The sequence below is a fragment of the Tachypleus tridentatus genome, chromosome 4 (genome assembly GCF_004210375.1).
Source record: "Tachypleus tridentatus isolate NWPU-2018 chromosome 4, ASM421037v1, whole genome shotgun sequence".
NCBI lineage: Eukaryota > Metazoa > Arthropoda > Merostomata > Xiphosura > Limulidae > Tachypleus > Tachypleus tridentatus.
This window is the reverse complement of record NC_134828.1, coordinates 40,012,991-40,037,373: the sequence shown is the minus strand read 5'-3', so window position 1 is coordinate 40,037,373 and position 24,383 is coordinate 40,012,991. Positions and strand designations below refer to the sequence as shown.

The 24,383-nt window shown below is 31.9% G+C and overlaps 2 protein-coding genes across 17 annotated transcripts in view; one reads left to right on the top strand and one right to left on the bottom strand.

Annotated features, from left to right (window-relative positions):
• LOC143248903 (uncharacterized) overlaps positions 1–15,522 on the bottom strand; it is an 87,228-nt gene extending 71,706 nt beyond the window's left edge. For 7 of the 8 annotated variants that reach the window (XR_013027260.1, XR_013027258.1, XR_013027259.1 and 4 more), the window contains exons 1-2: positions 14,212–15,522; positions 1,557–1,604 (exon numbers count right to left, since the gene is read on the bottom strand). Coding sequence is in view for 5 of the 8 variants with exons in the window: in XM_076497841.1 (XP_076353956.1) it covers positions 1,557–1,604; positions 14,212–14,781 (618 nt within the window). In the remaining 3 variants the exon portion in view is untranslated. The remainder of the gene's footprint in view (positions 1–1,556; positions 1,605–14,211) is intronic. The other variant, XM_076497838.1, reaches the window with a different exon arrangement.
• A 4,016-nt stretch (positions 15,523–19,538) lies between these two features.
• Positions 19,539–24,383, top strand: part of Gcn2 (eukaryotic translation initiation factor 2 alpha kinase Gcn2) — a 159,706-nt gene continuing 154,861 nt past the window's right edge. For 2 of the 9 annotated variants that reach the window (XM_076497832.1, XM_076497826.1), the window contains exon 1: positions 19,702–20,144. The gene's annotated coding sequence lies outside the window, so the exon portion shown is untranslated. Of the gene's footprint in view, positions 19,604–19,690; positions 20,145–21,276; positions 21,593–24,383 lie in introns of those variants that run through there. The other 7 variants (XM_076497828.1, XR_013027256.1, XM_076497833.1 and 4 more) reach the window with 7 other exon arrangements.

Here is a 24,383-nt window from a genome sequence, read left to right as displayed (position 1 = left end):
TCACTCAACTATTACAAAAATTAAGCTATAAATCCTGTAAAACACAGTACGATAACAAAGGCCGATCAAATTCTGCAAAAACACAACAATGGGAGGGGGGTTATAAAGAAATTTTAACTATACATTGGCATCTATAAAAGTATCCGCTAGGTAACCCTCGTGACTTCTTAAAATAAAAAAAGCCATTAAAAGCTCGACTCTGCATAAATTGATCTAGGAATTTCTTAACCAAACAAGACATATGACAAACTATGAACAGACTTCCTTAATTCTATGAACATTCATCAGTCATGTACAATACACAGGCATCCTCACTGCGAACTCCTGTGTAATGATTCTTTTAGCTCAAACATGTACTAGCTGCACTTAATGTTGTTCAAGCATAAGAGAGTGATTCACAAGTATGGTTGGTGAATATAGTAAATATGGACAGTTGACACCACATTATAATTTGTCAAGGAAAAGCTGAGACAATGGAGAACTAGAGACAGGAAACAAGAAGTTCATTGAAAGAAAGAGAAGTTGACACTGAAGGCTGCTTGTTGTATATGAAGGCTTAAATATAAAAAGTGGTTGTTGATGTTGGCAAAGCAGGTGTGAAGACTGAAGGAACCAAGTATATCCAGTTCAATATTCACACCTGTTGCATAAATAAAAGTAATAGTTAATCTTAAGTGATTGATTATTTAATTCTTTAATACATAAAAAAATAACAAAGACAGTAATGTTTAAACAGGCTTCAATTTATTAAAATTAATGGCAAAAAATTAAATAGCTTTGGTTGAATTAATAGATAAAAATGCAATTTAAATTTGAATATAGAGTACTGAATAAAGTTTGATCATTCTTAGGCTAATAGAAATAAAAAGATATTAGAAATTACAGTAGGTACACAATATGTTTAATAAAATATGTAACTAAAATGATGAAAAGTTTAGGTATTTACAAAAGACAGTGTTAAAACGAGGATTTGAAATCACATTGTAAGAGATCTCATCAAATGCATTCTAAAAACATTACTTTTCTGTTATCTAATGAAAGATATAACAAATTAACAACATTTTCAATACCGTCCACTTTTTTTTTTCACTCCCTGTATGTTTCTTGGCATTAATGAGTGGTTACAGTTTAATGTCACAGATTCTAATGAAGTCATGTCTATTTGCAATTAATTCATGAATTGTGGGAGTAAGTTTCAAGGGGTATAGAACAGGATTTGTTGCTTTGATAAAAATAATTTATTTAACAGCTTGGGTTATGACACTGATTATGTCAGATATGTAATTATTCATTTCAATTTTCCCTTTTACAGCTGTGATGCACCTTCTTTAAAGGTTAGGTGGTTCAAGACTCCATGACCTGTGAAACTGACATGTAAAAATGTTTGCAGAATCTGCACTGAGCACCTGCAAAACATTCTAAGTAGTAATCGTGAATAAAAGAGAAAATATATCTTGGAAAGAAAAGTTACTGGCCTATGAACATTGTGCTAGAATGTGTTAAAGTACTTTATGCAGAGTAGAAGATTCGTGCATAAAACTTGAGTCTAGTCTCACCTGATATGTCCTTGCAATAACTGGATAATTGAGTTTGCCAGTCATTTTCTGTGTAAAAATTTAACATTTGTATTAGGTAAGCAATTATTAAAAACTTTTCACATATACACACTTTTGATTTATAACTTAAAAAACATTTTCATTAAAAAATTTGTGTTATGGCCTGGCTGAAGTCAAGTGCTTGTCTGATTAACAGGGCTAGATACCTGGCTATGACTGGCCAATCATAATATAGTTTTCTGAAACTACTGGTGGTCCCACAAGCCGTTCCTGCTAGTAAACCACTAGTAGTATTTTCAGATTCACATTCTCTTAATGACATACCTTACAGAATGTTATGCCACCTTGTTTATCGCAATGTAAAAAGTTATTACCCCTCTCCCACTTTTTCCTGTAATGACTTTTCTTCATTTACATTATCATGGTCCCAATACTTTTTTTTTTGTTACATTTTTTTCAGATTATCACTTCATTCTCTTCATTTAAGAAAATTTTTAACTTTGGGTAACTTTTATGCTGGGTTTTCTGTCACTTTAATTAAATGTCTTTTGACAACACTGATCTTTTACAGGTAGACTCTTATTCATAAGCTTAAAGTCCTTTTGCAACAATGTGAGAATTATCTACAAAATGTAGGCAATTAAAAAAAAAAGAAACATTATTTAGGGAAAAAACACTGAATTAAGTTTAACACCTCAACACTTAAGCCATTTTAAAGCTACTATCAATATTTTCCATATGTTGCCAATTTGAGGATTTTGTTTCTTACAATTTCAAATTCATAAACAAATAATTAACAGCTGTTTCAGGATATGAAAGAATTAACTGCTACAAAGTGATGGTATAAATTGTATGATTTTTCTATTCCTACATCAACAGCATTTGACATTTTACTGAAAAACATGTCAGCTAGAGGGTAACGGGTTATACAGAAATGAAAATAGGTTACACTGAGAGTAACGCAGAAATTTTTTACATTACTTATTTTGATTAGGAAAAAGATACTACTTTAAAGGAGAAAAAAATTACACATATACCATGCTTTAGAGAAAAATGAAAGATCATGTAAGAATTAATAATTATTTAAACGATCTGTAAAATAGGAAATAATCTGACTTGTATTTTCTTTCATGAAGTACAAGTTCACAGAAAAATAAAGATATCTTTATTATCTTTAGTTTCCTTTCAATTTATATAACAACTTCTATTTAATGCAGTGACATTTCTAATAACATCCATAATAGGGTACATTTTACAATAAGTTACAGGATTAGCCCAAGCTCGCTCCATAAAAAAAACAACCAAAAACACTGAGTCCTGATGTGTAATTTCTTGATATTATATTCATTTTTTAGCATATTACAGTTTCACTGATCAAGTTCTGACAACACGCATAAAAAACAGATGAGCCTACATAATGAACATTCACAAACAGAGATATGCCTGGTGAAATTTACTAATTGATTAAATTTTGAGCTCATTAATTGAATATGTTAAACAGAAGAATGTTTATTACTTGCAAGACTTTTGATGATACTACATGACCTCTTCACAGAAAGTTTGTTTTTAAATTTTGCACAAAGCTATACGAGGGCTATTTGCACTAGTCATTCCTAATTTAGCAGTGTAAGACTAGAGGGAAGGCAGCTAGTCATCACCACCCACCATCAACTCTTGGGCTACTCTTTTACCAATGAATAGAGGGATTAATAGTCATATTATAAAACCCGCATGACTGAAAGAGTAAACATGTTTGGTGTGACAGGGATTTGAACCTGCAACCCTTAGATTATGAGTCCAGCATCATAACAACTTGGCCATGTCAGGCCTTTACAGAAAGTAAAATGATTCATGATAAGTTTTATGAGAAAGATTACATTTATGGTAATTCATAAAAAGGTTTAATTATCAGTATTTCCAAATTATTCTTGAATTCCATTATAAACATGAAACACTTCAAAAATAATTAACTGCTTCTTTAAATATAAATATATTAAAATAAAAGGTTTACATTATACACTGAAAAAATGAAGAAACATGCATGCTAAGGAGCCAATATATCAAATAAGTTTAGTTTACTCTACAGTGTTTAAATGGTACATGACAGCCACTTTTATTTTCCATTTTTTAGTGCTTCTTATGAACCTTGAGTTCATTGGTAAACATGAATCCTGTTCCATGTAAATAGATTAACAACATAATGTTATGTTAGACTTAACAGTCCATGTCTACAAATTTCTGAAGTTATTCAGCAATCAACATTTTTGAACAAGTAAGGCATAATGAAAATTAACTTACTTTAACTGTTATTTTCAATAGCAGTTTTTCCTTAAGTAACACTAGTACTTTTAATGAGAAACCAATGTAGTAATTTAATCGTTACAGGCTCAGTTGATTCCACCTAAAAACTGACCGTAAGCTAACCTTCAGTTTTCATAATTATCAATATTTTTTGTGCATCTTCACAAAATTCTGCAATTTGAGAAACATATGTAGACATAAAATTATAATTTTGCAATGAAGCATTTCCACAAAAAATTTCACTGTGAATATATTGAGTCAGCATTTGACTCCAATTGCAAAGTGGTTTGCATTTTAAGGTTAAAAATACTTTTCTTCCTGTGTAAAAAAATCTCATTTCATTTGCATAATCTCTAAAACCTCCTAAATATTTTTTTTTCTGTAAAACTTTATAGTTTATTTCCTCTACCCTAACTATACGAAATTGACCAATTTGACGAATCTTGTCACTACCATAAAAACATATCTAAATTACCATTTTCTCTTTGTAGAATGACTTCAAATCATAACATGAAACTATACTTGTTTATCCTATATCGCTTAAAACTTATAACAGTATAGATTTATTTATATTTAAATTTCTTTGTTTTATTTCTTTCTAAACCATATCTAACTTGTATTCTCACAACATAAATTGAAAATCACTTGGTATTTAAGTTACTCTACAAAGTATGTAAAACATAGACCACACACAAAATGCTTGCAAGTATTCAAATGAAAAAAAATTATTATTCTTTATTTTACCTAATCTAACAAAGATTCTGTCACTTATATTTTAGCTGCATTTGTAATAAATAAAAATACACATTAAAAACAAAAAATACAGTAAATTACTTCAGTTTTCCTTTTTTTATGCCCTTGACTGCCAATTAAACTTAACCCTTTTCTCTTTTATACTAGTGGTACACCACTGCACTAAATATATTTAATTAAATAATGTACCAAAGAATAACATCCAAGAAACAGAATATATATAATAACTATCACAATTTCTCTGGCTTTCCAACAATGTAATAAGAACCATTAAAAGTTAGCTAAGCTCAATGATGTTTCCTACGAGAACAAAGTTTGAATTAGAAAAAGTGAAGACAATTCTCTGTACAAAAAACAATGTATACATCATGAGATAGAATAAAACTTTGGCTACCTATTGGTTATACACATTAACATTTTTTTAAATCAGGAATGTAATTCCAATAACACTTACCTCTTTTCAAACTATAACTATTATTTAACTGCCAGGGTTCCATCTAAGCACTGGTCTGACTTTCTTTCTCTCACGTGCTACAGTCTTTTATATCCCACTTAACTACCATTAGCAATATTTCTCTGACACCCTCTACCAATGTTAATGCACTATGTCTTAGGGCTGTATGTAGGCACATTATTCAGATGCTCAATCTGCAGTTTATAACACTGGTTTTTAGGGTGGGGGGAGACAGAAGAGTGAGAAAGAATTATTAGAAATACATTTAATAAAATGTTAATTTCCAAAATATAATTATCTCCTCTCATATGACAGCTAGAATACCATACTGATAAGATGAAAGGGCTGATCCATACAGAAAGTATTTACATAAATCATGAGCATGTATTGAAGACTGGCACCCTAGTAAGAGAATTGCACTACATCAAAAACATGTAAGTTCTTCACCCAGAACTTAATACATGTACTCTGGGTAAAACTATACATGATTTATCCTCCCTACTGACCAAGCCTCTACAAGATAATCGAGGTTTCACTGCTCAGGATTGGAAATATAAGACCATGGTCCCTATATCTCATGTTGGTGGTAAGGGCAATTGGATGCAATATATATATATATATATATACTTATATACTTATGAGTGGATTCTAGCCTCTAGCCATAGAGTAATGTGTTTCAAGCCACCAGAATCATAATGAGAAGGTAAACAACACTAAAGTGGACAAACTTTCTCCTCAACCTGAAGAAGTCTGGATAGCAAAACCCCATGCTCTAATGATGGGATCTTGTATGTCTAACCCAACCTGAGGAAACAGAACTCATAAAGTTTAAAATTATAAGCACACATCATCACTCTCCACTCATCTGGGCAGGTTAAAATTCACTTGTTTCTAGAATTATAGGGAGGTTGTGGAACAAACTGTGCACAATCAAGGACCCAAGAATGGACCACTTTGCATTTGGAATTACAAGAATACAATGGGCCTTATTTTATGAAAAATGTACTGAACCAATATTGACCAAAACAAAGGGCAATGCTCAACCCAACTAGATAGCTGAGGTTCATATCTGAACTGGTATTAAGCAATTGAAAATTGAGCATAACAATAACTCCCTAGCTTTAACAGTAGAATCTGAGGGGGCAATGTGCATAGGGAATTCTGAGGAAACGTTTGCTAAATTTTTAAAGGAAAACTAATTCCAATTCATTTAATCAAAGGATTAGCATGGATGGGCAGGGTCCCTTTATGCTTTACTCTTGGCAGTCCAGCATGATACAGTGATACCACTCAGTCAGGTGGTCTTATAAAACCTCTTATTTCTACACAACTTGTTGCAACATAGATGAAAGATATTGAGTTAGTGGCAGCCAATGCAAAATTGGTCTGGTAAAGCTCACTTGCCTGGGCAACTCTTACCAAAGAGTGAGATCCTGTGAAAAAAAAGAGGTAACAGACCCTAGAAAATAAAGAAAATAATAGCAATAAAAATATTCACATCTCCTTATAATCTAGCTGAAGTGATTAAGATACCTGCAGGAGGCAGTTGAAAACCCTCAAGGGAAGATACTTTTAGATCATACAAGTAATGTGAGGGAAAAGTATTGTGAGAGGTCCATATAATAATCTGCACAAAGTCCTCCAGTGAGCATTTCAACTCAGATGCTGAGAACATAGAAATGTGACAAATCTGATATGATGTCTACTTCCTTCAAAGAAAGTCTAAAATAAGCAGTATGAATGAATTTTTAAACCCACCCTGTCAATGTAAATAGGAATAAATAAATAAAAAGTTGTTGTCAAACATATCTAAAGGCCTTAGTGTGGGCCATAAAACCTTCAAGACCCTTAGTAGACATAACAATGGCAGAAATCTGACTGGTCATGGCAGTGAGAAATATTAATCAGATGAATTAGTGAAAGGATTTATTCTCTTTCCTGTCTCACATCATCTTAAGAAAGAAGAACAGGTCTGAAAACATAGGTAGAATGATAATTGTCCTGTGGACAGTCAGCACAAACCACTCCAACCAGCAGAAGCAATGAAAAATAAACATTCAGGTAAAGTTGATACATGACATATGTGACTTAGGTGACAAATTGGTATTGAGAAAGAGCATATAACCTTAATATACTAGTTATGTAACTAGAATGGTTGCTTGGAACAAATGACCCAAAGCAACTTGAGAAAACTGAAGAGTACCAGGATTCAAAGAATTTTTGTCAAGTATTGAACAGTAGATGATAAGACTACCTTATGTAGTGCAACTGTAGATGCTAAACCCCTGTTAAAGAACCAGGTCAATCTTCTTGTGAAATACCAATGCCAATGTGTGTCATTTCCACTGATAAATGTCAATCATGGAACCACACAAAGATTGAGATAAATACATGGCAAACTTAGGAGATAAACCTTAATGTCATGCAAAAGATCAAATAACCTCCATACATGAAGCTTGAGCTTCAAGATAATAGGTGTACAGTGTTGGATTCTGGCTGCCTCAACAATTTGAAATGAGTGGGCTGCTGGTAGGCTGATATTATTTGCAATCCAGTATTTTCAGGGATAGTACTGAAGATATATAACATCCAAAAAAGAGTAACACTTAAATCTTTGAGGTGGAAAGTAAATTTATCCAAGCCAAAATCGAGTCCCTACCTATTAGATCTCAACAACAATAAAACCATGTATGTCACACCAGAAATGAGGATGACATTCGAGTTAATGTGGAGGACAAAAGGTGAAGAATCCTGACAGAAAAACCCTCAGGATTTCCATGAAGAGCCTCAACAACAAATGTATGGAAGAAAGATACCCAAGAAAGGTAGTAAGGGTAAGTAAGCTAAAGGCAAGAATAAAGTATGCGTAAGATTAACAATCTTGTTGATCCAAAAACAGAAAGTCCAAACAATGGTAAGGAAGAGTTATCAGAGGCTCTCAGGTGGCAAGGCATGATGATCTGTTCACTTAAATGGAAAAGAAAATGATCTGCATGAATCCAAATATTAGGAGAGGGAGGCAACAAGGAAGGACAAGGGGAGTATGAGATAAGGGAAAGTGACAAAATATCTTAAACCTAAGATACAAAATCTGTGAAAGACAACTGGAATCTTGAGGCCGGAATTGAGAAGGAGTGACAAACAAACACAGAAGGTAAAAGATGACAAAATCCTTATCATTCTGAATAATTTCAGCATAATCATGAAAACTCTGGGCAATTTCAAGGGACAAAGGTTGGCCCATGTAACTTTCAATCTCTTGATATACAAAAGAAAGACCCATTACTGGGAGGCCTGCTTGTGAGGCTTAAGACAAACATTGGTTGTTGGTGTGACACCCAAAGTAGTAATGTTGACTTCAGAATTAATAACTCACAAAATCTGCACAAAATTGTCAAATGCAGGAATAGATCAACAAGAAACTTGGAGAAAATGTTTTAAAGTATTTAAAAAAAAAAGAAGAAATATTGTATTCAAAAGCTGCCAAACGGAAAGGTCTGGCAGTGTGAGGGATTATAGAGGGAGCCACATGCATCACGTGAGCATGTCATTCCCCCATTAGTTAAGAGGTGAAGCATGATAATTTGTGAGAGACATGTTTGAATATTACAATTCCAGCAGCGGTGATCAGAAGACTTGTGACATGAGTGAAGAAAAAGTTTGGATATAGAGAGCAGCACTGAATGAGAATTGTTAATCTTGTGAGGTAAGCACCATATTGGAATTAATGATACACAAAATGAAATAGTGAAATATTTTTAAAAAATTGAGCAAATAAAATTTAAGAGGCCAACAATTACAGACAAATGCAAAATGTCATCACCAGGCAATCCTAACATGGCCAATTTTGACAACAGAAAAATTGTAAAAAAACAAAACAGTCAGGAAAATCAAAAACTGACTACATCACTGCTTGAGACCTCCTAGAACAGGGGTTCCCAACCAGTGGGTCACGACCCCCCAAGGGGTCGCGCAGCCTTGGCAGAGGAGTTGCGTAGCCTTGTTAGAAGTAGCTTGGGATAACATTAATTTTATTTCATCAATTACATTTTCATGTCGCGAGTGCCAAAAGGTTGGGAACCACTGTCCTAGAAGGTATCTTTGTACTGAATCTCATGTAAATTAATTGACATGCATAAGAATAGTTTATGAAAACCCAAAACTGTGTTTTCCCTAATGAAAAATTTAGCAAAATACAAAAATTCTAGAACTGCCTATATCTCTCTAGGATCTGTAAAGAAAGTAACTTTGTAACAAATTCCATGTAAATTGGCTGAAATATGACAGAGTAATTTTCAAAAACCCCAGAGTTATGCTTTTCTTCTAGCATGTGGACCCATTATAATTACTAAAAATGGACAAGTTCACCATTTTTCTTTGTCAATGTTTAGGTCCCTTTGGAAAGTATCTTTGAACCAAATCTGATATAAATTGATCAAAATTGGTCAAGTAATTGAAAAACACAAGTATAATTTTTTGTAAGCTTAGACTGAAAATGGGAAAGTACACTATTTTTGTATGTTAATGTGCTGTGCCAATAAAAATTTATATTTGTGCCAATTTTCTTCTTGATTGTTGTAAACATGGTTGAAAAAACCTCAAAATACACATTTTACGGTTAACTTTTGATTCAATAAAATCATTAAAATACATACATCTAACAACTCTGCTGAGAAATAAAGGAATGGTAGTCAACTGAAAAGAGTATTAAAGAAACAACAGAAGAACAGTATCTCTCTCTGAAGAAACATAACTTACACATATGAAAACATTGAAATAACATACACTAAATAAACATTAAAATAACAGAACTTTTTCAATTAAGTAATAAGAGTTAATAATCTAGAATTATAAAACAGCCCTGCATGTGTACTATAGCTACTGTTGTAAAAGAAACAAGTCAAGAGACCTGAAACTTTGAATGCGTACCAAGGGGATTCTGAATGTACACACCTGAGTATTATTTTTTAAATTTCACTAAAAATTATTTTGACCAATGTATTGCTCTATAGCCCTTAAACCCCATTCTTCTGCTTCTTAAAGGTCTGTAAAAAGTGTATCATATTTTCTTCTAATTTTGACATATTGAATGGTCAATATGTGAAGTTTTTTGTCACTCTTCTTCAATGTAAACATGGGAGCAAAAATACAAACCAAAAAATGTATAAAGTTGAATTGAATCAAGTTTGGAAAACTGCAATAAATATTAAAAAAAAAAAACATGAACTAGAGAATTCAGAGAATGAAAATAATTCAAAGAACACAAGAAAATGCATTTTAGTAGCTAAACTAAAACTATTTGCTTTTAAAAAGTGTTGAAATAAATTAAGTTTGGGAAATGACAACAAATAAATCAACTAAAGGACTGAGGCATTGGGGTAGCTACAGAAATAATTAAAATAATGGATATGCTTGACTGGTATTTTATGATGGTTCTAAATGTGATAATAAAAAGATTTGTTTCACAGCTTTCCTCAAATTGTCCATAAAAGACCAAATTAAAGGACAAAGTTCATACTGTATGGGGTGACAGTGCTAAAAATACTGATTCAGCAGAATTATTTTCAGCTTTGTCAGCTTTTGATTTAAAAGTAGTTCCAATACCAGTGAGAAAAATGTCATTGATAAGTTCTTCGCCTGGTTCAAGTGTAGGGCACCTAAAAGATCTTTCTTTTATCTTGACATGAATTTGTGGTTTTTATACCATGCTCTTATGATAATATAAAGATATTCAACATATTATTAGTTGTATTTTTTAGCTGAAAGTGATATATCATCTTGAATTTGATAAAAGACCCATTTCACTCAGTTTTTGTTTTTCATGTTGGTGAGAGAAAGTACTGGTAGCTTTTATAAACTTACAAGTTTCAATTCAAACTTTAATACAAGAGGAACAGCCATTTTATGAATATGGTATAATTTACTTTTGCAGGAAAAAAAAAATTTCTTTTTGGAAAAAACAAAAGAAATTCTAGGGAAGACTTGCATCAGATGTTCACTGAGCTTGAGAAGATTGAAAATTTTGTTATAGGATTTGTGAATTATTTCTGAGATTTGAATAATAAATGCTAAACAGCAAATCCTTGCTAAATTGCTTGAGGTCAGAAAGGTTAAGGACTCAACTATATGAAATTACATTTTCTTTTTTTTTGAGAAACTTTATGACCTTTTTTTCTTTAATGAATATACTTAACTCAATGTATGTTTTATAATCATTACTCACAGTGTATGTCTTTGATGGTAAGGGCTTTGTTAGTAGTATTTCATTTGATGTGGGCCAGATGAGAACTTTGGTCATAGAAATATTGTGATTAAATAACTGATAAATACATGTACAAAGTAAAGTAAAATAAAGTTTATATCCACTATAATGGACCATATTTACATGCAATAAGTTTAGACACTTTCCTCTTCAGTACAACTTCTGCACATGATTCTCCCTGATAGTGGATTTAACTTTATATTGTAGTTTGTCTACAGGGGTTTTTGTGCAAATCAGTATATAAGTTTTTTTTTTTTTTTAGAATGATACATTGACATTATGAAAATGTATTTCTCTTGGAGAATGTTCAAGTGTGAATTTTACTGATTGATAAAAATTTTGCACATGAAAATGTTTTGATGGATTAGGTATTGGTAGTCAAAAGGAAAATATGTCGTTAGTGTGTTGTTTCTAGAAAATCAATATTTTCTCTAGAATTTGATTTTCAATTCCACTAATAAAGATGTTTGACTACAGCAATACCATTCATTTAAATCACATACATAAGACAAGTATAAAGACCACCATCTAAGCCACTTAAATTAACAGTGTCAAATCATAGGTTACAGTTAGTAAAAAAATTTTTTTCATAAGAAGAAAGCTGCAAGGAAAAATATAAGGTACTGAAAAGTCTGGAACAATACACAATTTTTAGTTTTTATGAATTTCAGATACATGACTAATTATGGTGATGTCAAAGCACAGTAGAGTCAAATTAATCATTCTGCCAATAAAAATTTGTTTTAAATTACAAGTACAGTATGCAAAACACATTCTGTAAAATTTCTTGAGTCTATGACTTCAGACCATTTAGATGTCCTGTAAAACCAAGCAGATTATCAATTGTGAGGCTTGTTAGATCCACATAGTTAACATTTTAAACATTTGCAATACCATAAAATAAGGTATATTTTTAAAATAAAAAATCCACCAGCTAAACAAAATTAACTTTATTTGCAATTAGCATTAGATATCTAAATACAATATGGATATTCAGACCAAAGCAAGCCACACTGCAGTGATTAATTTTCAACCTCCCACTTATTTCAAAGCAATGCAACAGTTCATGATGACGAGAAACCCACTAGAAGTAAAAAGGTTAACTGAATATGGCCTAAGAAGGTTGAAATGTTGTTCTGTACTTTTATTTAAATTAAAGTGATCATACACACACCATACCTACTCTGTCTTGAGAATAATGCAACAGTTGTTCAAATTGTTTTACTGCACTATGAAAAAACTACCTGATGAAAGAGCTTGAAATTGGAGAACTACCAACAGATTGTGTAGCTTCTTCAAATAATATATCTTATTATGTAATTTATATAAATTGCGGCTTTGAAAGTTTACAAGATTTCTTTGTGATATTTTATGTGATATTAAAAATGCTTATGGTTATTAGATTTTTAGACTGTCTTTCTACATTCTGGTAAAACTTTTTCATAAAATTTTCTTGTATAAAACTAACTCTTTGTTTTCATTTGAAAAGTACATGTAGTTTTACTACGTTTAAAATACAGCTAAGCAATTAAATCAATTAACTATGAGCATCATCTAGTGTAAAAGAAAATATCTAGTTAGTACAAATTACAATTTATTCTGAATATAACAGTTTTTGATTATTCCCACCATTTAAGCAATTAAAATTTTGACATTGTGGCTCCTCATTATTATATTAAAAAAAAAGTAAAGTTTGTTCAGCTTAACTGCTTAGTGTCATAACTTATGAGAATAATCAGTTAATGGAGATTAATTTTTCATTATTTCAACTATCCAGTAATCAAATTAGTGCCATTATGATTTCTCGTTATTGTTTTTCATTAATCCAAGTTTCTTCAGCTACAGGTTTGTATGGCGCAGTAGTGACAATGGGGTACCTCATGAGTTGAGTGTCTCAAGTTTGATTCTTGTTGCCACTATACATGCCTACCATTTTAGCCAGTATAGGTTTAAAACTACTTATCCTCAAGAACACGTGCGCTAAAACCAAATGGTCTTTTGTAGTTAACACTAGGTACTTAATAGATCTGGGGCTCAAGCTCATAGGTGGGGAAATTTTTGGCATTTCAGTATGATGTCAATCATAGTTTTCTATTCTGATTTTTCAAGATATCAACTGGGAATTCAGAACACAGGCCCCAGTTACCAGTACCTAATAAAACCTCTGGTGGTTAAATTGGTGGTTAATGTTTATTATTCAAGAACTAAAGAGACTACAGGTTGTACAAGATTTTATCTTCGAAATCCTACGTCAATTCTTTCTTCCTTAATACACCAACTTTATTGGTCTTCCATTACAAACAGCACTTACCCTATAAGCATTAAGACTGTTGTGCTAATTAAATTCTGCTTCTACTAGTTCTAGTTTCATCTATACTCAACTATAAAACAATCTAGCTGCATATTTAATTAGAGATTGCTTTATATCACACACTCCAGAATCTTCCCCTTTCTCACATCATACAACAGCAAGTTTCACATCTATAAATTTGATACTATTAACTGAGTTGCACCTCCTTATAGCAGAGCACTTAGCCCTAACACAATGCACAAAAAAACAGAAAACACTTAAATCACTACATCAGAAGAGCTTAACAAGTTTTGGCAAAATATCACTACTTTTAAAACTAAAGTTAATAATCTAATCTTATGCACTTAAAATGCAAGGAGCCCTTACACATGCTCTTACTATCATATGTTAAGTACAACTTAATGTAAGTGTCCTTAAAACTGATTAAATTTTCTGCACAGTTTAGGTTAACCTCAAAATATATTTCTATACTTTTATTCTAAGTCTACCAATACTTTCTAATGTGATAAATTCCTAAAAATTATCTTGCATTTATTGATCAGAAAGTTACAAAAGATTTGTTAGCTACAATCACCTCTTGATATTTTCTTTCTTCTGGTGAAGACTGTAACCTACTCCTTGGAGGATGTTCAGGTATGTGATCCACTTCCTTTTCCATTGATCTCTTACTCTTAGATGGTGATGGAGGAGAATAATTTTGACGGTAAGGTGGAGAATGACTGTGACGATTAGATAATGAAGGCGACCGACTTTGATGCCGTGGTGAAGACCGACTTCTATTATAAGAGGGAGAATGACTTCTACCATGGGACGATTGAGGAGAATAACTCCGATGGTGGGAAGGAGAACGTGAATAGGACCTAGATCTGGAACGTTTATGAGAGTAATGACTATGGCTGTCTCTGCTGTGACTGCGTGATCGAGACCGAGATCTACTTCGTGAGTACGAGTGCTTCCTATCACGTCTTCTTCTTGAACTTTGATATCTTTCTTTACTTTGCTTGTAATATTTATCTTCATAACCATGTGACTTATAATGTTCCTTTCCTCGACCTCTACCTCTTGCATAAAACCCTCTGGCTCTAGGTGGCCTGTTTCTTCCTCTTCCTCTAGGTCTACCATAATAAAAATCTCGTGATGACATGGCTTTTTTGAGGGAGAGAACTTCAAATGAAACAAACAACTACACGTTTGATTCAAATGTTTTCACTATAAGCGTAGTTGTCTAAGTGTAAATTAAAATAGATCACCACAGATACAATGTAGTTTGTCTACTGAATGTGAATCACCTTACTGCAAAAAAAACAACTCGGTTTGCACTGGGATACATGTCACTGTTACTTTAGTGTTACACAGTGTTGTTAGAAACTGCAGCTCTATACACCATACTTGCTTAAAATTGTCCAATTATACATAAACGAAGCAAATGACATTTCCCTGTTATAAGTTATAGTCTTACTATTAGAATTGCACCAAATAAAATTGTTTGCTGGTATCAATTATGATAATAAACGTCTAATATCAACAAAACTCACTAGCCAAAGTAAACTTTCGTTTCAGCCTAACGTTAAAGAAAAAATTTTCTTTTGAAACTGTGGTATAATAAAGCTGAACCAACTTGCTGTAATGGTGCAAGTTAACATTGTTCGTCAATCTTCGACTTAGAAATAGAAAGTTAATAAAAGTCCAAACAAACTTCTTTCAAATCCTTCATCTATCATTATAATGCAAATATAGTAAAAAAAAACAAAAACAGACCAAATTACAAATTGTAACTCATCCCATCTGAATTTAAGGTTATTCTTTTGCTGAATAACTACAACCCATGCACAATTGCACTACAACCTATTTTCGCACAAACCCTCCAACAGAGGGTCATTTCTTATGTTCTTAAATTACAAATTTTAAAGGCGAAGTGGTGGCGAAACTATAAAGAACATTATTAAAACATGTTCTATAAAATTGATTATAAAAAGATGTCAGGAAATTTATTTCCTAACTTTGATATTATGCAAGAAAAATACAAAGAGTACATTTTGTCTTTTAACTTTGAATATATCCAAGCCATTATAATAACGTATTATGTTGTGCATTAGAAATACTTTATTCTGTGTTTAAACTGTAAAACGCAGGGTGTCGTAAATTGGATTCATAATTGTTAGCATTTCTTTCTAAATTCGTGAAGCATTGGAGTACGAATGACAAAGACGAGGCATCTATTTTTACAGCATTGGTTTGTTGTAAAAAACAAAGGTGCACAACAGGCTCTTTGGGATGTGCTCGTAATGGGGATCAATCTCTGAATTTCAGCGTTGTAAGCTCTCAAGCTTACTGCTGAGCCATGTGGAGAAAAATAGTGTAGGTTCAAGGTTTCTTGGTTTGAAATACAAGTGAATAACTTTATTCAAACGATTCAAGATAACATTATCTGTCTTTGGGTGGATTATTATTTTATTCGGTAAATATGTTGTAAAGGCTGGTTCCACTTAACGAAAAGAAAGCGCTTATTTCTCCAACTGAAAATTTTACATCATACACGGTTTTACAAACTAATAATGGTTAAATAATAAATACAGTTTGCAAGTTGCGTTAAACAATTACTTACTTGCTAAATTTTATGTCGTACTACTACATAACTGAAATAATCCGACTGTTTTTGTTTTTAGACAGGGGCTGATTTTTCAAATAAAAAAATGTTGAGGTACTCAGCTAGGTGAAGAGAACTTTTTTTTTTAAAAGAATGAAATCTACATGGAAAAATAAATATTGACAAAGCAGCTCAAAGAAGTCGTGTTGCCAGTATCGCCTTATAAAATAAGTTTCGGTACTAAATACTGGTGAGTACGGGCAGAATTTCATCCCTGTATGTATTGTTTTGGTTTGTTTTGAATTTCGCACAAAGCTACACAACGGCTATCTGCGCTAGCCGTCCCTAATTTAGCAGTGTAAGACTAGAGATAAGCAGCTGGTCATCATCACCCACCGCCAATTCTTAGGCTACTCTTTTACCAATGAATAGTGGGGTTCACTAAAATTTTATAACGCCCCCACAGCTGAAAGCGCGGGCATGTTTGGTGCTATTGAGATTCGAACCTGCGACCCTCAGATTACGAGTTGAACGCCTTAACCAACCTGGCCATGCCGGGCCTCCCTGTATATCGGTGTACAATTTACGCTAGCTCCTCAAATTAATATGGCATTTTTCATTTATTCAAATATATATGTATTATTTGGACGACAAAGTCTTTAAGTTCCTTGTGACCTGTATAACACTCGTGTTTTTATTCGCTGAAAGTAATTACCTTGCCTATCAGGGGAAATCATAGCTATAAAATTGTACTTGATATGTGAAGATAGTAGTTTTCTCCACTGGTAGGTTAGGTGATACCTCTATGTTACAGCCTTTTTTTTTCTAATATTAATGGGCAGTCACACGATTAAGTACTGCTCGCTGTGGAAAGTAATAACATTACAATTTTAAGTATCAAATATTGAAACCAATTTACAGAAAATATAATGTGTAACAGTCTTAGAGAAAACACATAACTTTACTTTAAAATCTCTCTCCAGTAAAGATAATTATTTGTCGTGTTGTCTAAAAACATACACACTATTGTATGTGATTGTGAAATAAAGATTATTGTATTTTAAATTGCATTTAGTCTCTTTCTTTTAAAACCTCAGTAAAAATCACATTGTTGAGATTTAAGTCATATATTTCCTGATTTAATCTATTGTTATCCTGCAGGATCTACAAATCTTGTTACTCCTGGGAGAATCCAGTTTTGCCTGAGAGTACCCCACTAACACATTCAGTATTTGATCGCAAATATAGAACAGTTTCATTAAGTAGCTTGGTGAATCACTGACTAACTCTCTAGTTGACTAACAAATCCATTGTCTGTCTCAAAATATCACTCAATAATGCAGTCATGTTTTTATACATCACAATATGTCCTTCAACATGGATAGAATATTCGAAACCCTCTGTCAGATTTAGACATTCAGGAGAGTTTTAGATGCTACACATCTTCATTAAGTCATGCTAAAATTCCCTCTAGCAAACAAACCATCTAAATTAAATTGCTAAAAATATAATTTTTGACATTAACTCCTGGACATCCAGACCTGCAAAATAATTTGTATTAAAGTATTAGTATTTGATGATAACATTTTGTTAATTAGTTTTGGATAATAATGCGTTTATGGACGAGGATGGGCTTGGTTTTAGGTTAAGCAGCTGGTTTCAAGTACATGGTAATGATGAGGAAAGGAGGTAAGGAAAACAAATGGATTCACAAGAGATGGTAGTATAAAGGATAGGTAGTTATAATTGCAGTTGACTCTCTAGTTAGGCATGTACATAGAGTAGCATGTGGAGTAAATAGGAGCAAAAAAATATGCTTATGCTATCCAGGAGCACGTGTACAGAACATAACTGAAAGAACCAGAGAGATAATTAAGGGTGCTAGAAGCAATGTAGTTTTTGTGGTGCATATTGGGGTTAACGATGTATGGAAAGATGGGTCTGAGAAGCTTATTGATAAGTATGAAACACTGATAATGGCATTTATAACATTGATTTTGTCAGGGATATTGTCAAGAATAAATTGCGGGAATGAGATACTAATAGGTCACTAGAATTGAATGCCGGGCTTAGATCAATATGTGTGGATGAGCAAATAACCATTTTGTATTTGTGGGATAATCTTATTTGGAAAATTAACCTTTTGAAATGGATGGCTTGCACAAACAAGGCAGGGGCTATAAACTGAACTGTAGTGGTAAATTTAAACTAGTGACAGACATAGGTGAGGGCTGCAATATTAGTGAAATAGGAAATATAACTGAAAGGAAAACATGTACAGTAGGGATAAAACATTAATGTATTTTAAAACATATGCTTAATTGTTATTTTTTTACTATTGCAATGCCAGGAGTATTAGAAATAAAATTGATAAATTCAAAGAAATTGTGGAACTGGGGATTTTGATATTATGGGTATCACTGAGACTGGGTTTAGTTTGAAGAATTTTGATGAGGGAATTGTTTTTTGAAATACCAGGCTACAAATTGTTTACTACAGATAGTGCATTTAAAAAAGAGGAGAGAATAGCTTTATAAATATGTAAAAAATTTTCTCAACGCAAACAAGCCGTTTTTACATATATATTTATATGTGAGAAGTGAATTCATTCTGTTGAGTTAGAGTATATTAAAGAAAATATCATTGAGGTTAAGTCAGTTTGGTTTAGTGTTAGTGTATATAAAGGGAAAAGTTTTGTAACTGGGATTTGTTATGAACAACCAAGTCAGAATGTGGAAGTTAATGAGAATCTGTACAATGAAATTAGAAAAGTAGCTGAACAAGTTGTTATTATAGGAGATTTTAATTTTGTGATTATTGATTGGGAAATTTTTGAATCTGACAATGAGGGGAATAGGTTTTTGGAAATTGTTTAGGGTACTTTTACACACCAACTGGTGATGGAACTTACAATAGTGAGAGCTATATAATATCTAATGCTAGCATCCAATGTGAATATGATAGACAGAGTTGTGGTTGGTGAGCATTTAACTACAAATGACCATTGCACTATTAGATTTGGTATTTTATTACATGTAGAATTGAAGAAAAATATTATTCAGTTTCAAAACTTCAGGAAAGCCGATTTTGATGAAATGAGATATGACCTGGCATCTATAGGTTGGACTAAAATTTGGGAGGGGATCTTGAACAGCTTTGGAAAATACTTGGGGAAAATTTGTTATGCATACGTAACATACATATTTCCTACAGAAAAATAATAATAAAAAAAAGCTGTGGTGTAAAAGTCTTTTTCTGGCTGGCGAAGCATGATTGTTATTATGTATGGCTCATATAAAAAGAGTGTTTTTGTGTGCAGCCGGCTTGAATTGCGCTGAATTGAGCGAAACTCATCGTTGTTAATAGATACAGTGAAATGGTGTGGTTGTAATACTAAAATTATATGTTAATGTTTTTATTGAAAATCCGTATATATATTTTTTTTTTGTTATAGAACAATGGGTTATCTGTATCGTCTACCGCGGGAAATTATACCACTAATTTTTAGCATTGCAAGTCCTTAAACTTACTACTATCCCACTGGAGATTTCTATAAGTGACGAAATACATAATTCAATGTTAAAAATTTAATAGGCCTAGTACTAATATTTAAAAACTAGTACTTTATATGTACTTATTGTAAAACTGTATTTTTATAATGAATTTTTTATTATTGTCGTTTTGAATACACGCATAAGTGCAATTTTAGTTTATATCGTAAAATATAAAGACAAAACACTTTATCAGTTTTATTATTAACTTTACTTTTTTATTTTATATTTAGCCAGCTCAGACAAATGAACATAACGTTAAACGTGTGTACATCTTGTAAGATAAACCAGATATTTTAGTGTGGTTTCAACTGTTCAAGTACGTTTAGCTGTGTCAGTATGAGTATTTGAAACGTAGAATGTTATGAAGTGAGTAAAGAAGTCACTTCTGTTTTTGTTATTTGCTCAAATCTACATTGTAATTTCCAAATAAAAATAAATAATCACTTAGCATAGATTGAACTGCCTAGCACTGAGTGTAGTACTAGTTGTTATTATATACTAGTGAGTGATACAGTATTAGTATTATTTTTACATGTTTTGTGCGTACGAAAGATGTGTTCAATCAAGTAAACATGTTGTATTTAAAATATTCTGTTTATTTTAACTTGTACTATTAGAAACTGGGTTTCAGTACCTGTCGTGGGTAGAGCACAGATAGATAGCTCTTTGTGTAGCTTTTGTGCTTAACTGCAAAATGTTTATTTCGAGTGACCACGTGCATAAATTGCAAGTTAAGTCATCAAATAAACAGCCTAGATAAATTATCATAATAAATGTAAATTGTAAGTTAAGTCATCAAATAAACAGCCTAGATAAATTATCATAATAAATGTAAATTGTAAATACTTTAAAAGAGTTACAAAACATTAGACAATGTGTATCATGTTAAACTTGACTCTTTTTTTTTTTTATTTCCAACTGCTTGTTTTGTAATTGGTACACTAATTGACAAAGTTTAAATACAGGGTGGCCCGTAAGTTCATACTCATCCATATATCTTGTATCCAGTGTATCTGTGTGCTGTCCATGTGTGCATTCTCGATGCATAATATTATGCAACGCCATGTTTTGTGAGACATTTTCCTCAACACAGCAGGAGTTAATGTTCCAAATGCCCCAGTACCAGCTGCCTTCAGCTCATCATTAGTATTATTGAATATAACATAATAACATATGGATGGGTATGGACTTATGGGCCACCCTGTATAACCAAGACAAAAGAACTGGAATAAAAATGGCTAATGTTAAATAGATATTTTAATGTTTGTCACTTTTCGAGTTGGTTGCTTTTCCTCTCTATGAATATTTAAAGTAAAACATTCAATTAACTTCAGCCATTTTATTTATTTTTATTCAAAATTATTGTCTTAAACGTTTTCCCCCTTTCTATTTTGTCATACCACGACCGTATTCTGCTGATATTTATTTTAAATTCTAAGGATAAGTTTAGTTGTTGAACTTTGTAATTGTACAAATACTCTTGTATTAGTACCACTAGAAATACTAAAAATAATTGAATTTTGTAATCTTAAGTAGTGAACTAATGTTAATATAATAGAACGACTGGTAGGAATAATTTTCGTTGCAAAAAATATGTTTTTGTTATTAAGTCTACATTATATAAGCTTTTGTTATATTGCATACTTTTATTCTACTTCTAGTTTTGCTAGTATACTTCTCACTTGTTATCAGGTTTAACCGTTTTAATTTTTGGATAATGCGAAAAGAATTCAAAGTAACAAAACTTTAAACTTAAGTAGATCAGACAACAATTGATGTACGTAAAACGAATCTGTCATCAGTTTTGTGTTTTGGTAAGAAATTTCAATTATTTCAGCTGAGTAATCCATTACAGATAATTCTTGTATCACCCGATAAAAATTTGATTATTTTAAATGTTTAACCAAAGTCTTAATCCTTATCTTCATATGCAATAAAACATCAAAATTAATTGATCAGTGATCACTTGCACCTAAATATTTCCAGATCTCCATTCTCTGAGCCATTTGTACATATTTTAGAAGTTGACAATAACAAATTTGATTATTCATGTTGTATCAAATATTCAATTCCAGTGCTCTTCAGTCATAAGTTTCATATTTCTACTGTTCTAGCATTAAAATAATAAAAATTTAGTATACCATTAAAACTACTTATGTAACTTGTTTCTATACTAAACTTTTTTTACATCTTTCTTTTTCATTGTTTAGTTTATCCTGGTACTTACCACTCATGTCTAGTCTTAGTTTAAAGCTACCATTTGAACATAAAAATGATAGTCTCCCTCATGTCTGGCTTCATAGCCTTTGTTTTCTTGTTAATGCATTTTAGCAAATTATGTCCGTGACAGTTTAAACTTGGAGAAGATCCACAAAATTGCAAATTTTTTTTTCATTAGTTTGGTCTAACAATGTGTAAAGTAGAGACTGATCTTTTTCCTATTTTTTGTTTTTAAAACAACTGTACAATCAGTAGATGCCACTGTAATTGTTAAAAGGAGAATTAGATGCTATAGAATAAATATACATGGGATACTGTGCAAAACAGAGATGTGAACCCAAAAGAAAAAACAGCTGTGTATTCCTTCTGGAAAGAAGATTTACAATCTGAGGCAGATGGAAGTTCAAAGCTGAAGAGCTATAAATGTGATATAAATAAAATTCTGTTAACATACATTGTCTACAGGCATGTCATGCACTTTCTACCTTTTTTTAAACATAAATTTTCACAGTTTCTTATTTATACCAGCACATGTGCACTTGTGTTTGCTACAGCAACCTTTGTTCTTTGTTATTCATGTGAAATAATACCTGGTCTGCTCAGTTGCACTTTGTGTATGGAAAGTTCTTTTCCAGTGGAATGTCAGGGTTGTAACCACCCTTCTGTTTCAGTATTATAGAATTTGGTATATAATGCTATAACCTCCAACTTAGTTCCCTGCTTTTAGCTCAAGCCACTAGTATGTAAAGTTTAATTTCATTCAATAAATATTAACACTTGCCAAGATTAACCTGTAGTATTAATTAGTTCTTAATAAATTTTTTAATAAGTTACTGGGAGAGTTTAGAGAAGTAATTATCAAGTAAAGATGCTGCTCCTTATCTCATCCATTTATTTAATTTATAGTTTCTGAGTTTAAATAAAACTTTGGACACAGTGTGAAACAGCTAGTGAAAACTTTCTTTTTCTTTCTCAAACTCAAGTCAGAGAATTACTTTGTACTAAATATATTGTCAAACCTCCTATTGTTCTGCAAACCTATTTTTTTCCCTCCTTATCTGAGTTTTAACTAAGAATACCATGTATTATTCTGTCTTTGTCTGAAAATACTATATCTATTCAGGTTTGTTCATATGTCAGAAAGTAGGTTATTGTCCAAAGAGTTCAACATTGTCAGGTGGCAAATTTGATGAGATGAAAACAGTAGTCCTAAAATCAGTTTTAAGATATTTAGTAACATCACTTTTTCTATGATGTTTCAACTGTACATACTGATTTACTAATGTAGCTAAAGTTAAGACTAAGGAATGTGATTTGTTGTGAGATGCACATATTCTGTTTTGAAACTTCTTGAAATATTTCATACAGGAAAGATTAATACCCCTGACAGGTCATTAAAAAAAAAGGTCAATTAGGTTAGGTAACTTGATGAGTGAGAAACAGGTTTACTTCTTTCATGAGGACTTTTTAAGTTTCACTGAAGGTATCCTTAAGCATTATTTTATAGTGTTTTGCTCACATTTAATTTAGTTACTTTCAGTTAGCATTTGATATTCTATTACATTTACATAAGCATGAACATGAACTAAGAGCCTTATTTTTCATCACACTTTTCATAACTCTCATCAGTTCTATGTACCATATGGAATCACTTACCCAATTGTTAATTGTCTTATTGTAAAATATTGTTTGTCTTGCATTGTAAACTGAAAGCATTTGTAAGCATTTAATTGTGTGGATCTGTGTCTGGTTTCATTCTTTGCACCCTAGCTGTTGCAGTTAGCAAGGAAATCTGTGTCCAAATCTAAGACCATCCATTTATTTATAGGCCTTACTTATCCAAGAGACATTAATTAAACATTTGGGTGAATGTAAGAGTGTGATTTAAAAAAAAAAAAAATCTTGGAACCTGTTTATGTAATACAAGAATTGAAGAGGTATGAGATTATTTTACAATATTTCTGTTGTTGTGAAGCTTCATTTGGACTGCTGTGCATATTTTGCACTCACTTTGAACAGGAATGACATGAATATGTTGGAAGGAGTGCATAAAAATATAACTGTACCTATTTTAAACTATAAATAGAGGCATAAATGTTTGGACTTGTTTTTCTGTGAATGCAGAACTTGAGATAACTTGGTTCAGACACTAAACTCAAAAAGGTAAATAAAACATTTATAAAAAGTCATATGTATGAAAAGAGAATGTTGAAAGTGGAACTATAGGTTTAAAGCACTAAAGGTTAGTTCTTTTTTTTTTTTTGACCAATTTACAGTTCTGTTAAAAGTTAGGAAGTTACAAAGGAGTTTATCCTTTTGATGTGATTTTATTACCATAGATTCATTGTTTTTGTTTCATATTCTTGGATTAAGTGTTTTTTTTAT